The sequence below is a fragment of the Stenella coeruleoalba genome (assembly GCF_951394435.1).
Source record: "Stenella coeruleoalba genome assembly, chromosome: 19".
Taxonomy (NCBI): Eukaryota; Metazoa; Chordata; class Mammalia; order Artiodactyla; family Delphinidae; genus Stenella; species Stenella coeruleoalba.
Genome location: NC_137165.1, coordinates 35828243 through 35844342, shown reverse-complemented (window position 1 = coordinate 35844342; position 16100 = coordinate 35828243). Strand labels below are relative to the sequence as shown.

General features: G+C 43.0%; 1 protein-coding gene across 5 annotated transcripts in view; it reads left to right on the top strand.

Moving 5' to 3' along the window:
• The window catches only part of AP2B1 (adaptor related protein complex 2 subunit beta 1), a 122632-nt gene that overhangs the window by 96017 nt on the left and 10515 nt on the right, over nt 1–16100 (top strand). For all 5 annotated transcript variants that reach the window (XM_079904150.1, XM_079904146.1, XM_079904149.1 and 2 more), the window contains 2 exons: nt 12349–12433; nt 13362–13448. In XM_079904150.1, coding sequence (XP_079760276.1) covers nt 12349–12433; nt 13362–13448 — 172 coding nt within the window. The remainder of the gene's footprint in view (nt 1–12348; nt 12434–13361; nt 13449–16100) is intronic.

The window sequence follows — 16100 nt, the reverse complement described above, 5'->3', positions numbered from 1 at the left end:
CCCTGGTGGTGGGGTGGTTAAGAATCCGCCTGCCAGTGCAGGGGACGTGGGTTCAAGCCCTGGTCCGGGAAGATCCCACATGCCGCGGAGCAACTAAGCCTGTGAGCCACAGCAACTGAGCCTGTGCTCTAGAGTCCGTGAACCACAACTACTGAGCCCACGAGCCACAACTGCTGAAGCCTGCGTGCCTAGAGCACGTGCTCCACAACAAGAGAAGCCACCGCAATAGGCCTGCACGCTGCAACGAAGAGTAGCCCCCGCTCACCGCAACTAGAGAAAGCCCGTGTGCAGCAACGAAGACCCAATGCAGCCTAAATAAATAAATAAATAAATGATATTTTTTAAAAAAAGAAAGAAAGAAGTGGAGACACTGGTAAATGTACTTAGACTCAGTTACAGTTTGGAGACAAAGGAAAACATTATTTAATTATTTTTGAAAAGTGTGTGAATGAATGGTGGTCCTTAGCTTAGTGGCAACAATCCTTTCCAGGAGCCACTGAAGGAGATGGAAGGCAGATACTCCAACTATGAAAGCACCAAACTTCTCAATTCCATAGCTCATGCTGTGCTTCTGACAGTAGTTTCTGCCCCTTCTGTATATGACCTGATTCCCCAGTAAAACTGCCCAGAGATAGCATCTGTGCACAGTGGGCTACCCATGTACCCAGTCATCTTGACAGCCACCTTTGCCTGCCTTTTTGTCCATGTTGAGGTTAAATAATATAGTGGGCAGTACATAGGCACACCTGTGAACTCTCTTGATTTCTAACTTCCTATGAACTAATCTGTGTGTTTACCACCTAGAACCTAGATTAGATTCTAGATCAATTTCACCTCAGGATTTTAAAAATGAATAATATTCATTCATTCTCATTACTGAAGTCTGTTCTTCTGTTGAGTTTTTACTGGGTCTTCAGTCCCATGATATACCAGACTGGGGTGTGGAATAGCTGATAACTTTAACTGATAGTTTATTAGTCCTGCCTTCACCATTTTGTGATTCAGTACTGTATGTACGAAATGTATTTTAAAGTTTAACAGTAAGCCCTGCATAGCAAATAGTTCGTGCTGTTGATGTATTCTGTGTACTCGTATTCTGTGTATTCATAGTATTCTATGGTGCAACAGCTGCAACCAGGGGCACGTCACCCAGTCCTAGCAAGGTGCACAAATCTGTCATTAAAGGGAAAAAGAAAGATCGTGCCTTTAGGGTGAGAGCCTATGTAGGTCGGGCGGAACCTGTTTAAGGTAAGACCTTGGGTTTGGGGAACTTATCTGTCTGTCAGGCTGAAAGGCCTGTGAAAATATTGCTGGCTCTTTCTGGCAGCTGAAACTGCATAGAGTAATTCTGTTGTAGGCTGCTGGAGGAGAGCATTAGGGGCTTGTGATTAATTTGGTTAGCATTTGTTTACTTACGGGTAGTAACCAGATTGGTCAGTATAGCACGGCTGGTGGGTTCTGTATTGACAGAAAGAGATCAAGTACGCTTTTTGCTGTAAGTTTCTGATTTATTTTGCCTAACATGTAAAACTTGGAGGAAGCTGCCTGGAGCAGGAATGGATGCAGTATATCTTAGCATTATTTTCCCTTGACCCTGTGTTCCTTTTGAGGCACACAGCTGCCAGTGACCCTCTCTACCTAGGTATGGTCCTATCAGAGTTGTGGCAGTTGCTTAATTCTTGCTGTACCACTGCCCTGTTATACATGGGTTTACATCGCCAGTGTGGAACAACTTGCATTGATATTTTTTCTAAGCGGAAAAGCCCAAGTCCTAACAATGGTCTACAAGTCCCTGTGTGATCTAGCCATGCCTTCCGCCTCCCCCTTACCTCATTGACTTTATCTCCTTCTCCTCCCCTCACTCCACTGTAGCCACACTGGCTTCCTCATGGATCCTCAAACAGGTATGCTGCCCCCTCAGGGCCTTTCAATTGGCTGTTTCCCATGTCTGGAATGTTCTTTCTCCCAATTGCCATATCTGCATGACTCATTGCCTCCTTCAGGGTTTTGCTAAAGTAGGACCTTTTTGATAAGGCCACCTCACTCTACTCCCAGTATTCTTGATCCCCTTTACCCTTACTCTCCCCCAGAGCACTTACCCATTTTAAATACTGTTTATTGTTCTTACTCTCCTGCCCACCCCCACCCCCCCACCCCCCCCACCCCCCCCACCCCCGTCACTGGACTGCAAACTCCAAAAGGGCAACAGTTTTTGTCTTCGTTTTTTTTCTGCACTGATTTATCTCCTAGTGCCTGGAACAATACCTGGCACACAATAGGTGCTTAATAAATATTTGTTGTTGAATGACCCTTTTTGCTTTCATTTAAGAAAGTGTTTACAAATATCAGGTGCATCTGGTTCTTGACCAAACTCAGCAAGGGCATCTCCTCATCTTAGCAAACAGGGTATCCCTAAACACTCTGTCTGCCAGTTGTTTCTTAGTGGCTTTGCAGTCTACCCCCTGCCCCTGTTTCAATACCCTTTTACCTGGGTGGGTCTGGTCCTGATCCCAAGTTTAATCTGAGGACCTACAGTCACAGATTCATTTTCTCTCAAATGGGCGGAACAAACAGAAGCTGCTGCTTCCATTACTCTGTTCATTGATATTTGAAAAGGCAAGATCACAACATGTTAATGGACCCTATTTCCAAGGCTGGCGATAACTAGGAAAATAGAACATGTGACTATTCTAACATTTGGGGAACTTTTTCTGTTACTAACCTATGTCTGTGTGCCACTTCAAAATAAAAACAGCTTGTCACCACACAACTATTAAGCCATTATCCTAATTCCCTCCGACTATTTTGTATCATATTCTCAGAGTAAATTTGGAAGCTTAAGGATGCTCTGTGTGTGTCTTGGAGCCCCAGGGAAAACCAGAATCACTTAGCTGTCTGACAGGAAATGGAGCCGAGCAAGCCCCTTTTTCTATGAGACCAGAAAGAAGCCTGACTTTTTTCTAATTCTGATGGATATGAAGTGATGAGAAGGCAAGCTTTAAAAGGAAGGGCAAAAGGGTTTGCCTTCTGCCAGTAGATGATCATTGTATCTTGTCGCTCAGTTCTTTGCTTTCAGAAAACAGTTTTTTCAAATAATACTCAAAACAGTCTAACTTTTGCCTTTAAAAGGGAAAAAAAATTTTTTTTATTTAAAAAGGTAATGGTCTAGCACGTCCCAGTTCCAGGTTTTTCCACCCTTCCTATCAGAAGAGTTTGCTTTGGTGGGAATGGGTGTGATTGTTTATACGTCAGAGGTAAGCAGTAAAAAGGGTGGGACTCCTAAACTGAAATTCACTCTGGGGTGAGGTGTCACAATGCTGGCACTGGAGGTTGTGCTGGGACTTTAAGGGTGTGAGTTCAGGCTGACTCTGCAGTTCAGATGGCTTTAGTGGTGGCTATGGGTGGGCTTCAAAAAGAAGCTTCATGAAAGACTGCCTCTGTCCACAGAGGCAGTCTTTCATGAAAATTGTGACCTTTCCACTTCTTTTCCAAATGGCTTTGACGGAGAGGGGGAATTCCTTTTTAAAGCAATACTTGAGAGTCTAGCTTAAGTTGCAGAAGAATTACAGAATTTGATTCCAGTAGTTCTAACCCTCCTGTGCTTTAGGGTTCTTCCAGTAGCCTTGGAGACTATCATTCTGATATACTCCTTCCTCTTCTAAACTAATGTCTGTGTATATATACCACTTTACAATGTTAGTCTTCTCATTGCTGTTCTGGAGATTTAATCTGCCTACATTCTAATTCATGGTGTTAACTCTGTGGGAGGCTTCCGAGATTGAGATTAAGCAAAACTGCATGACCGAATGGGGACTCCAGGAGGAGTCATAGTTATATCAGTTTCAGTATCTTTTGGTTTCTCTTTGCCTTTCAAACCAGGGCCCACCAAGAGAGCTTGTCTCTTAGGTTCTCATTGCCATTCTTTTTTTTTTTTTTTAATATTTATTATTATATATATACTTTTGGCCGCGCCGTGTCTTAATTGAGGCATGCAGGATCTTCATTGCGGCATGCAGGCTCGGGCTTCTTAGTTGTGGCATGTGGACTTCTTAGTTGTGGCATGCATGTGGGATCTAGTTCCCTGACCAGGGATCAAATCCGGCCCCCCTGTATTGGGAGCGCAGTGTCTTACCCACTGGACCAGCAGGGAAAGCCCCCTCATTGCCATTCTAAAACCCAGTAATCATGTGTACCACTAGAAGATTTAAGTTTAAGAGATCATCTATCTGAGGGTCTGTTCAGAGCTTTCCTTTCCATTCTGAGAGCCACTTTAACATGGAAATTTCAGATGCTGAAGTGCATGTTGTTGCCCAAGGAGAAATTAGCTTAGGGACATGGAGCTACTGCTTTTATCAGGAAGAGAGGAACCTGTCAAGTTTTCCCTGTAAGAGGCTCCACCGTCCACATGCTCTTAACAATGAAAATCAACGAGTGTGGCTTTTATCTATAATGACAGCAGATTGGCAGTGTTTGAGGGCTGCTCAGCTGCCGTGCAGTCCATCTGATCTATTGGGTGAACTAAAAAAGAAAATAGAGGCTTCTTGTTTGAGTCTTAGCCCTGGAAGTAAACTAAAGATGGCTGTTCAAGTTAAAATGTAATTAGCATCGGAAGGAAAGTAAATTGACATTTTCTATGGTGGGTTGCATGACTATTTCTGCTATATTTTTAAGTGTATTCAGACATTGTCAAATATTATAGATAGCCCTGATTTGTCAGGACGTCTCTGAGAAGTCTCAGATAATGTATCAGTCAATAGGGTTTGAAATGGAAGACCATATTTAAACTAAAGATGATAGATATTTTTTGGCATTGACTAGGAATGCAGAACCACAGGTAGATTTAACTCCAGCAGCTAGCAGAGAGCCTCTTCTGCTTGAGTCTCAGATGACATATCACACAGTTGGAGTCAGTGTCATTATAAACCTGTCACTCAGAGCCATTCCCCTAGGCTCTGTTGACTAGGTGGTGTGGTGCTTAACACACATCTGAATCATCATTCCTCAGACAACTGGCGATGGTTGGCGTCACTGCCTGGTCCTGGCTTGGACCAGCCTGCAAATAATCTTTCTAAAAGCTAAATGGAGAGGAGGAAAAAAAAAATTCTCAGACACTTGGAAAGGTCACAAGTGACGTCACGGAAGAGTAGATGATATACTGTCAAAGGTGAGCTGTATACCACTTGGCTTGAATTTTCTTGTGGCAGTGCCTCCTGTGGTGATCTGTGGGGAGAGGCCGCATTTGCCGGAGTTCACACTGAGTTCATCTCGTACCTTTTTATAGTACTTTTGAGCACACTGAAACAAGGTTAGAATATTAATTCAGTCTGCTCCTCTCCAGCTGTGCCACCATAAAGAGGCTGCAGCTCCTGCAGCAGGCTTCCTATACTGTGGAAAGAAACTAATTGCTAGTTACAGGCTGAAGCTGACAGGCTGCTCTTTCCCCAGCAGCCACTGAAAGTAACTCTTAAGAATCATTATTATTATTAAGCATTTATAGCCCGCTTTTGTGTTTTCCAAGTGCCTTATAATCATTTCTATTTGCTCTTCTTATTGATGTCCCTGAGAGGCAAGTTAATATTGTTATGTCCGCATGTCACACGTGACAGACCAGAGGAACAGAGGATTAGGTAATCAGCTCCTTGGTACCATCTGTGATCTGCTTTAGGCATCCTCAAAGCAGAAACTGAGGTGTGCACTCTGTTCCTAAGCTCACTGAGCCCATTTCCTCACTGCTTCCTTTTTAATTTGGTGTATGAGTATTATGGTTGTTATACTTTTTTGACTGCAATTTACAGTAAGAGATACATTTTACATAGTGTATACACACAATACATAAAACTGAAAGTTTCAGGAAACATTACTGACTCTTCGTGAGACACACTATGACATTTTCTATTCTATTTTTTATGCCAGTTTCATCCCACTAAATTAATTTTAAGAAACACCAGTTTTAGGGGCTTCCCTGGTGGCGCAGTGGTTGAGAGTCCGCCTGCTGATGCAGGGGACACGGGTTCGTGCCCCGGTCTGGGAAGATCCCACATGCCGCCGAGCAGCTGGGCCCGTGAGCCATGGCCGCTGAGCCTGCGCGTCCAGAGCCTGTGCTCCACAACGGGTGAGGCCACAACAGTGACAGGCCCGCATACTGCCAAAAAAAAACCCCAAAACACCGGTTTTAAAACCACCATGTTAGGAGGTACGTGAGGCTGAAGAATACACACGGTGTGTTCGCCTGGAGCATCCGTTTTATTTAAAGGAAAATGGAGAAACACATTTTCATATTAGAACACATGGATTCATTATGGAATAGCATGGAACTTCAAAGAAATTTTGTTCTTATGATGGGCTACTTCATATTATGCCCCTAATCCTGATCCTTACCCCTACCTCCACACCACTATATATGTCCATTCTTTCCTCCTCTGTTAAGGGAAGTACACTGGAAAAAATTTGAGAAGTCCTGTCCTTTTGGAAACTTTAGACCAAGTTCATATCTTGTCTAAACCCAAATGGCTGTCAGGAACTTTGAGTAGTGTATTTTACAGTCATTATTCTTATTGAGCCCTTACTCTGTGCCAGTCACTGTTTTAGAAACTGAGAATACAGTAGTGAACAAGAGACAAAAATCCCTTCCCTTGTGAAACTTACATTTTACTCGAGGTGGATTATGTGGCACAGGGACAGGCAGTGCACCAACAAATAAGGAAAATAATATGTCAGGTAAGAGCGATGGAGAAAAACAAAGCAGAGGTTGGGATAGGGAGTCCTAGAGTTGGAGGTTGGGTGGTATAATTTTATAAATATGTTGGTCATGGAAGACCTACGTGAGAAGATAATATTTGATTTAAAGCAAAGACCTAAAGGAGGCCAGAATGAGCCTTGCACATTTCTGGTGGAAGAGAATTTCAAGCAGAAGAAACAACAAAGGCAAAAAACTATGAGATAGGAGTATGCCTGGTATGTGCAGGGCACAACAGCAGCTCCTGTGGCTGACGGGAGAGTCATAGCATATGACGACAGAGAGGTAAGAGACATCCAACTATAGGCAGTTGTAAGTTTGGGAAGTCATTGGAAGTTTGAGCAGGGAAGTATTTATGAATTGATCTACATTTTAAGATCACTCTGCCTTGTTGACAGTAGACTGGGAAGCTAGGTGGGGAGGGTGGGGAGAGACAAGTGCAGAACCAGGGACACCATAAAAAGCTTGGCAGGGTTTCATATACTGAGTTTGGAAAGTCAGCAGGAGGGTCCATTTAGGGATGAGATGGGGAGATCAAGAATTTGGTTTTAAACATGTTCATTTTCAGATATCTGTTAGTTATCCAAGTAGAGATACCAAGTAGGCAGTTGGATATATATGTGATAATTGATTTGCCATAGGCAAGCTAGACGTTGATGTTAAAGCTCTTGGAAAATACTTCTCCACCTTGTCTGGATTGTGTCTTTCTGTTCTGTACCTGTTGGGATGGTGAATTTCAAAATAAGAAAACAAAGAACTCCCCTCTCTCCCGCTGAAGCAGTCAATATCATACTCTAAGGTTTACTCAATTCTGTTTAAGAGAGCTGCCTTCTGGGAACTTCGCTGGTGGCGCAGTGGTTAAGAATCCTCCTGCCAATGCAGGGGACATGGGTTCGAGCCCTGGTCTGAGAAGGTCCCACATGCTGTGGAGCAGCTAAGCCCGTGCACCACAACTACCGAGCCTGTGCTCTAGAGCCTGCGAGCCACAGCTACTGAGCCCACGTGCCACAACTACTGAAGCCTGCGCACCTAGAGTCCGTGCCCTGCAATAAGAGAAGCCACCGTAGTGAGAAGCCTGCGCACCGCAACGAAGAGTAGCCCCGGCTTGCCACAACTGGAGAAAGCCTGTGCGCAGCAAGGAAGACCCAACGCAGCCCAAAATAAATAAATAAAAATTTAAAAAGAGAGAGAGCTGCCGTCTGGATTGGAATTGGACTGGCTTCATACTGTGTTTTCCTTGAATCTTTTTTGCTGAGACTCCTGAAGAGCTATTGGCATATCCTTGGAGAATCTAATATTCTTTGGGTTGTGATCTACTGCCTATGTTATTCTTCCTCAACATCTAAATATTATTTTAGCCCAGTGTATTTGAAACCAGAAGAGCCCACGTATCATTCTATCCCCCCATCCTTGCCTCATGAAGTATCTGTGTGCCTAATGAGCCATGTTACTGGTGAAATTATGGGGGTTTTAAAATAAATTTATTTATTTATTTATGGCTGCGTTGGGTCTTTGTTGCTGCGGCACAGGCTTTCTCTAATTGCATCGAGTGGGGGCTACTCTTCGTTGCGGTGCGCAGGCTTATTCCGGTGGCTTTTCTTGTTGCAGGGCACGGGCTCTAGGCACATGGGCTTCAGTAGTTGTGGCACATGGGCTCAGTAGTTGTGGCACACGGGCTTCAGTAGTTGTGGCTCGCGGGCTCTAGAGCGCAGGCTCAGTAGTTGTGGCGCATGGGCTTAGTTGCTCCATGGCATGGGGGATCTTCCCGGACCAGGGCTTGAACCCGTGTCCCCTGCGTTGGCAGGCGGATTCTTAACCACTGTGCCACCAAGGAAGTCCCTGAAATTATGTTCTGCATATGAACGATGTACAGGTTAAAAAGGAAAAAAAAAAAAAGGTTGAGAAACCAGTTTTTCATTTCATTTGCTCAACTTCTTCCCCTTAAATTTCATGCAGCAAATACTTATTGAGTCACTAGAATGTGAATGAAGATGAGAGCCCCTGCACTGAGAGAGAGATCATTGTGTTGTGGGTGAGGCAGAGATAAACAATTATTTATTCTATATAGAGGTGCATGGATTGGGTGCTATGGAGAGGAACTAGAGCCTTCCTGAGAAATCCTTGTCAAGCTTGAACTGAATCTTCAGATTAAATAGATATTTTCCAGACAGATAAAGTTTTAGGAGAAGAACATATTAAGCAGAAAGAACAACATCTGACAAGAAACAGCGTGTCAGTTTCAGTGTTTGGGGAGCAAGAAGTAATTCTGATGTGCTTGAAGTTAAGGAAATAGGCTGGAGAGGTAGGCAGGGCCCAGATCCAAGGGAACCATATACATTTGAAATAAATGTGGTCCTAAAAAAATAACCAAGAGTAAAAGTTTGAGAGCTGCAAGATGCAGATTTTGAAAATCTAATGTAAAAGAGATGAAACGCTTCCTCACTGAGCCCTTGTTAGCATAGTTGTAATACTACATTTGAGCATGTGTAAGATGTCACATAAGCCTAATGTGGTTATCCTTAATTATGAAAAATTCTGAGTAAAAAGGTAAAGCAGAAAATGGTGAAAGAAGAGGGAACTTTTCTTTGAGAAACATTTGTTAATAGTACTTAATTGTAAGTCAGGCACCATTGTAAGTGCTTTGCAAACATTTACTCGTTAGCCTCATAACAACCCCATGCATTTGGTCCTGTTTGTTATCTCCATCCTTCAGACCGGAGACTGAGCTGAGTACTACTGCCTAAAGTCACACAGCTAGTAAGTAACAGAGTCAGCATTTGAAATCAGGTGGTCTGGTCTGGTTCCCAAGTCCGTGTTCAGAGCCACTGTGTCTGCTGCCTCTGATTTGGGTGTCCCAGCTTCTCAGAGAATTATTCTAGAGCAGAAGTCCAGGGATAGTCTTCAGGGTGTCCTGAAACCCCTGAAGTTTTTGTGGAAACATTGCATGTACGGTTTTCAGAAAGAAGGTCCCTGACTTTCATCTGTTTGTCAAAAGGGTCCTTGGGGCAGAATGGTTTTAGCACTGCTGACCTAGAAGAGATTTTCATGTCTTTTCCATTGTTAAAGGGCTTCAGTTGGAATAAGGATTCCCTCAGATGAACAATCTATTTATAAGCCCACACAGACTTCTTAGGTAACATTGTTGTAAATTAATTACTTGTCTGGTTGATCTTCCTAGGAACTTTTTCCAAAATACATGTTCCAGGTTCCAGATTTAGGGATTGCTGTTTTTTTAATACAGGATGGAGTCCCGGATTCTGTTTTGAGAAATCTCTCCAGATGATTCTAATATAAGTCTTTGGTTGAGAACCGCTAATATTACCTCTTGGAGGACATATGACCCATGCTAGCCCACTTGAACCACTTCCAGTTTTCACTTCTAAATGACCTTTACAGAGCCTGGCACTCCCTCAAGGTCTTCTTGGTGCCCTTATTTGAAATAAGAGTTCCCGTTCTCTCATTGCTGAGTACCAGATGAATTAGAAAATACCTCCTTCCCAGAAGCCCACAGCTGGTATAGATCTTTTGAAGTGGTGCTCTAGTACATCTTAAAGAATGTCTAAGGTCCCTCTTTCCTGAGGTTAGTTACTCTGCTTGTATTCACCAGACTCAAGCTTTTTGAGACTCCTGCTGTCTCAGCATTTTGGGCATCTGATTATGTGATATAGGTCAGAAACTCCTGGGTGTGGGTCATTGAAAGGTTAAATGTACAAGTTACAAGGAAAGTAATTTGATGAATTCTTATAGGAAAGAGGGCAGAAAGATATCAAGTAGACATACCCAAACCAGATTATGGAGGGTGAAATAAAGGTACTATTTAAGGTGGGGAAGGGACTTCCCTGGTGGCTTAGTGGTTAAGAATCCGCCTGCCAATGCCGGGGACACGGGTTCGAGCCCTGGTCTGGGAAGATCCCACATGCCACGGAGCATCTAAGCCCATGCACCACAACTACTGAGCCTGCGCTCTAGAGCCCACGTGCCTAGAGCCCATGCTCCGCAACAAAGAGAAGCCAACGCAATGAGAAGCCCACCCACCACAACGAAAAGCCAATGCAATGAGAAGCCCACCCACCACAACGAAGAAAGCCCGTGCGCAGCAACGAAGACCCAATGCAGACAAAAGAAAAAAAGGTGGGGAAGATGAGTTGATAACAAATGTAAAAGAACTGGAAGTACTTCGGAAAGAGGATATTTCAATCTCAATATGCTGTTGAAGTTATAGGCATTTGCCCCAAGAAGGGGCAGGGAGAGAATAGTGGTGCTAGATAAGCACTTTTTACCTTTATTTTCTTAGAGAGAAATAGACTTGGTTACTGATTATAAAACTCACCCAGAGAAATGGTTTTCTGCAGTGCCAAGAGCATAGATAGGAAAGTCACCAGTGACAGGAACCAGTGGGAAGTGGTAGTTTCGAGCAGTTCTTCTCCTACTCTCCCCTCTTACACTATATGGCTCTTATAATCTGCCACGGTGGAGTCTGCCTGTTTCTGAATAGAGACACCAATCAGTGTTGCCCCTGAACACAGGTACTTATTATAGCTTTTTAAAAAATATGAACAGCGTGCCCTGGATTGAATGGGCCATGGTAGAATCACAGCCTGCCCAAATCCAGAAGTTTGTATTGTGAGAAGAAAACTCATTTCTTCATTTGTTCAAAGGCTTTTCCTTCCGAGAGTCATCAGATTTACGAGTGTTTGACCCAGCAAGCTTTTCCAGCCATGTGACTTAGGAAAGTAAGATTTTATAAAAGAAAGAGCTTTAAAACTGATACCTGAAAAAAGATAAGGGGCAGTATGCCACCAGTTATTGTAGAGAGAAAAAAAACAAGGTTTAGAGTCAATTTTGCATTTGAATCCTGGTTCTTCTGTGTACTGACAGTGTGATACTGGATGTTACTTAATCTTTCTGAACCTCAGTTCCTCATCTGTAAAATGAGAGGGTAGTAACAGTACTTTGTTTGGGATAGGTATAATGAGGATTAGAAATATTCTCATTAATAGGTACTTAGTAAGTGGTAGCAGAAACTACTATTAAAACAACTGACTGGATATCGCAGGTATAGAATTGTGCCTTGAATTCATTCCTCCTGGGACCCCTCCTGGAGCAAGGCAGAGTTGCAGGCTGTCCACGGTGCTCTTGACAGTGGAGTGAATAAGGACATGCTTTGCAGTGTATGGGCTGGTATGTCTTGATTTGGGGTTTCCTAACCTGTCTAAAAGAGGAAGGAGGGACTTCCCTGGCCGTACAGTGGTTAAGGCTCTGCGCTTCCAATGCAAGGGGCGCAGGTTTATTCCCTGGTCGGAGAACTAAAATCCCACATGCCGTGCAGTGAGGCTAAATAAATAAATAACAGATTTTTGGGACTTCCCTGGTGGTCCAGTGGCTAAGGCTCCGTGCTCCCAATGCAGGGGGCCCAGCTTTGATCCCTGGTCAGGGAACTAGATCCCATGTGCCGCAACTAACTAAGACCCAGCGCAACCAAATAAATAAATAAATATTTAAAAATAAATAGGAAGGAAATTGGGTGATTTATTTCTAGACACATAACTGTTCTTTCCCTCCTACCTGGCTTCTTATGATGTCCTAATTTTCCCTTGCTACTTTACTGGCAGGTGGCTGTGAAAAACAATATTGATGTCTTCTACTTCAGCTGCCTCATCCCACTCAACGTGCTTTTTGTAGAAGATGGCAAAATGGGTAAGTATGTCCTCCTGTCCTGCAAATATACCTTTGCTCTTTCTCTGAATGTGTCAGGCAGAGCATAGCCCCGGAAGGACAAGCTATTTTGAGGTTTAAAAAAATGGAGGAAGGCTATTCTAAAGCTCTAATAATTGCTAATTATATATTCTCCTGAGTCACAGTTGATCTTGCTTTGCTGTTGGTCTCCAAGTCACAATGCCTATTGTCCAAATAAGCCAGTCACCACAGCATACAGAGTAAGTGGCTTGGTGACAAGTAGATGTGGATTTGAATCTCAGCTTGGCTATTTACCAGCTATGTGACTGTAGCAAGGTGCTTAATTTTTTTGAGTTTCAGTTTCCAAAGCAGAAATCGTTTTTATAATGACTTGAGATAATACATGGAAATTCAGCATTTAGCCCTGTCCTGAGTTCTTACTGTCTCAAGATAAGAATTCAATAATTTGTGATAAATTTATTGGTATTCCCCATGTGGTTGTTGATATTTCTCTCTTCCCTTACTTAGGAAACCACCATCTAATAAAACTAGCTTGTATTGATACATATGAAGTTGTATTGGCACTTAACATTGGTTTCATTCTTACAGTAGCTCTTTGGGTAGGGTAGGCAGATGTAATAATATATGATGAAATTAAGGATCAGAAAGATCACAAGACTTACCAAAGTCACCCAAATAGGAAAACAGTGGAGGCAAAACTAAACCCTAGATGTTGACTTTTTTCCAGTGTATCTTAGTGCTACTCATGAGGGATTAATTGACCTGGAGTGTAGCACCTCTGCATAGCTAGGAGTTGACTCCAGTCCCAGGCTACTGCTGGCTGTATTGCTAGAACCAGCACTCCAAAGGAGAAATGGTACAAGGGCTTAGATGTCAGAATATTGACAGATTGTGCACATCCTTCCTTTCCCTCTGCTTCCCCATACAGAGCGCCAGGTCTTCCTTGCAACATGGAAGGATATTCCCAATGAAAATGAACTTCAGTTTCAGATTAAGGAATGTCATTTAAATGCTGGTGAGTGATGAGTCTAAATTTCATTTTCATCTTAGTGTATTATATTAGATATTTGAAAATGTTGTCTTTTCTTTACCTACCTTTTCACACCTACCTTATTTCTAGTGAGTATATGGTATTACTTTGCAAACTTCTCTTTAAAAAGTTGGGATGTTTTGATGTAGGTACTAGATTACTCACAAACTAACAGATTTAAGAAGAGAACTAGAATGGATCCACCCACCCAATTCTCTAGTAGTTGAACATGTATGAGTCATGTTACTTGAACATTCTAAGCATTAGGTAATTGAAGTGGCACTTGAAGATATGCACTCTCCTAAAAATTAAAAGGACTGTTTGTCATTTTACATCAGCCTTCAGTAGTGACTCTTTCCGAGATCCTTATTTGGAATCCTGTGTTTACTATTAAATAAGACTACATCATAGTTGATTAAAGCCTAGTTGGTAGCCTTTTTCTTTCTTGCCTTGTGTCAGCTTTCATATGGTTATACTGACCTCTTTAATCACCATGAAAAAGCTCCAGCCCCCTTAGTAGTTAGTTTTATTACTGTACTAGAACATCAAACTGGGGAGCCCAGGAGGAGAAACAATAGCAGCTGACAGTGCCTAGGGCTTTGTTTCACTGAAGCATCCTCAGGAGTGGAAGGAGCCTTCAGCTGTTCAGGGTCTTGCCTTTGTTCCAGTCTCTCTTTGAGGTTAGTATAAGGCCTTATGAAATGAAAGGCGTTTTAATGAAAGTGAGCCTTGGTGCTGTTGGGTGCCGCCTCTTTTCCTCTTTTCTTCATTCACCCGTCCTTTCCTCCTTCTGGCTGCCGCCCTCCCACTGTAGCTGGAGCATTGAGTGGGGGAAAGAGGCAGTATAGCAGTACAGAAAGAAAAAGAAAAAAAAAAAAAAACAACTCACTGTCTTCTCAGTTCAACTTGTTCTTTAAAAAGTTTTTTTGCGGGGAGTGGGAGTGCTCTATGATGCATTCATCCTCTGTGTTCAGACAAGTCTTTTCTTATAGACTTCTCCTGAGCCCTTGGAGAGGTGTTTGAGGAGATAGTTTTCTGTAATGTCCACTGTCGCTACTAGTTTGTCGATTCTCTTCAGGAATACCACATATCTGCCTTCTTTTGAACATATTCTTGGTCTGGGTTTTTCAGCCTGACTGGTTATGTAGTTATTAAACAAAACCAGATTTTTGCTGAGTTTTCACAAAAAAGTCATACTTAAATTGAGCTGCTTTTTATGCCGTATTCTAGGTAGGTGACGGTGTTATCTCTGTGCTAGGCTCACTGGTTAGTTACCACAAGCCTCATTTGATGAGTTGGGAGGTCGGGCAGTCTTCCATTGTGTAAGCTGTTTTTCAGGAAGCTCCAGGTGCAGAACTGCAGTGGTTCATGGCGAGAGTTATAGTCACCCTTGTGTAGTCAGTCCCAGGGCATTTCATTTATTATGCTCCTGAGAACACTTGTCCCTCAGAAAAGGGTTCTGTGGTCAAAAAACTTGGAAAATACAGTGTATGATGTGCCTCTCTTGGGTGTTGCCATTGCACATGAGCACACTAGAAGCTGAGGCTTCCTGCATCGGGGAAACCAGTTTAACTCAACATTAACTGAATTTTTTCACTGTGGAATTTAAAGTCACAAAATGCTTATTATTAACGTCTTATGGAACACCGGTGTTCCTTGAACATGCACGATCTGGGAAACTCTGGCCTATAGAGAGCAGAGAAAGGCCAGAGTAATTGGAAAGCAGATTTGGTTTTAGAGGTCTGGTGTGAAAGGGACATGCTTTTTCAAAAAAGAAAATGGAAGTTTGGATGATTGAGGGCTTTACTGTGGCCTGTCAGAGTTATAGAAAAGATCCCCCTGCTTCCAGATTGGGGTTCTGAACCCTTATTGAACCTTGGTGTACATTTGTGATCTTGCCCAAAGAAGGGGTGTCTGGTCTTGCTCCCAAAGGGTCTTTGGCTTCTGATGTAAACTGGAACAGTTTCCCAAAGCAAATTCAGTTTTGATCAGTTCTGCCATGGCCTCATGCCAGTTCCTCCCTGCCTCGGGTGCTCCAAATACCAGCGAATAAGTTTTCCAGTGACACACAGTGCAGCACATGGAGCAGAGGGAAAAACAGCCACTTCGTTTTCTCCAGGAGCCCGAGGCCATCATTTCCCACACTGAATCATTGCTAATCGCTTACAAGACCACTTCCTGCAACTAATCCTTTCTAGCTTTTCCTCTGCCGCCACCCCAAGGTCTGGAGTACCCTGGCCTTTACATTTCCGTCCAGTCTGAGGGCTCTATTAACATGAACATTTTTGGGTTTAGTGCCTTCTGATTCAACACCCTGGGTCTAGCTGAGAGCTAAAAATACCATCCTTCCCAGCTGATCTGTCCTAATCACAATAGCACCAACCCTTTAAATAGCTTTTTTGTGCCAGAGTAGACATTTGACAGATGGAGCTAACACTGAGGGCAACAGGAAGTCGCAGGCTTAAAGGGCTGACCACCTAGCGTTGAGCTTTTACTTTTGCTCTTCCATGTCTGCTAGAGATGAAAGAAGAAAAGAAACCCTCTTCCTAAGCCTTAATCATTTATCAGTTCTTAATAGAAAGGTGTATATGATGGGGTGCTTATGGTGCCACTAGTTGTGTAAATACTAGAAAATAT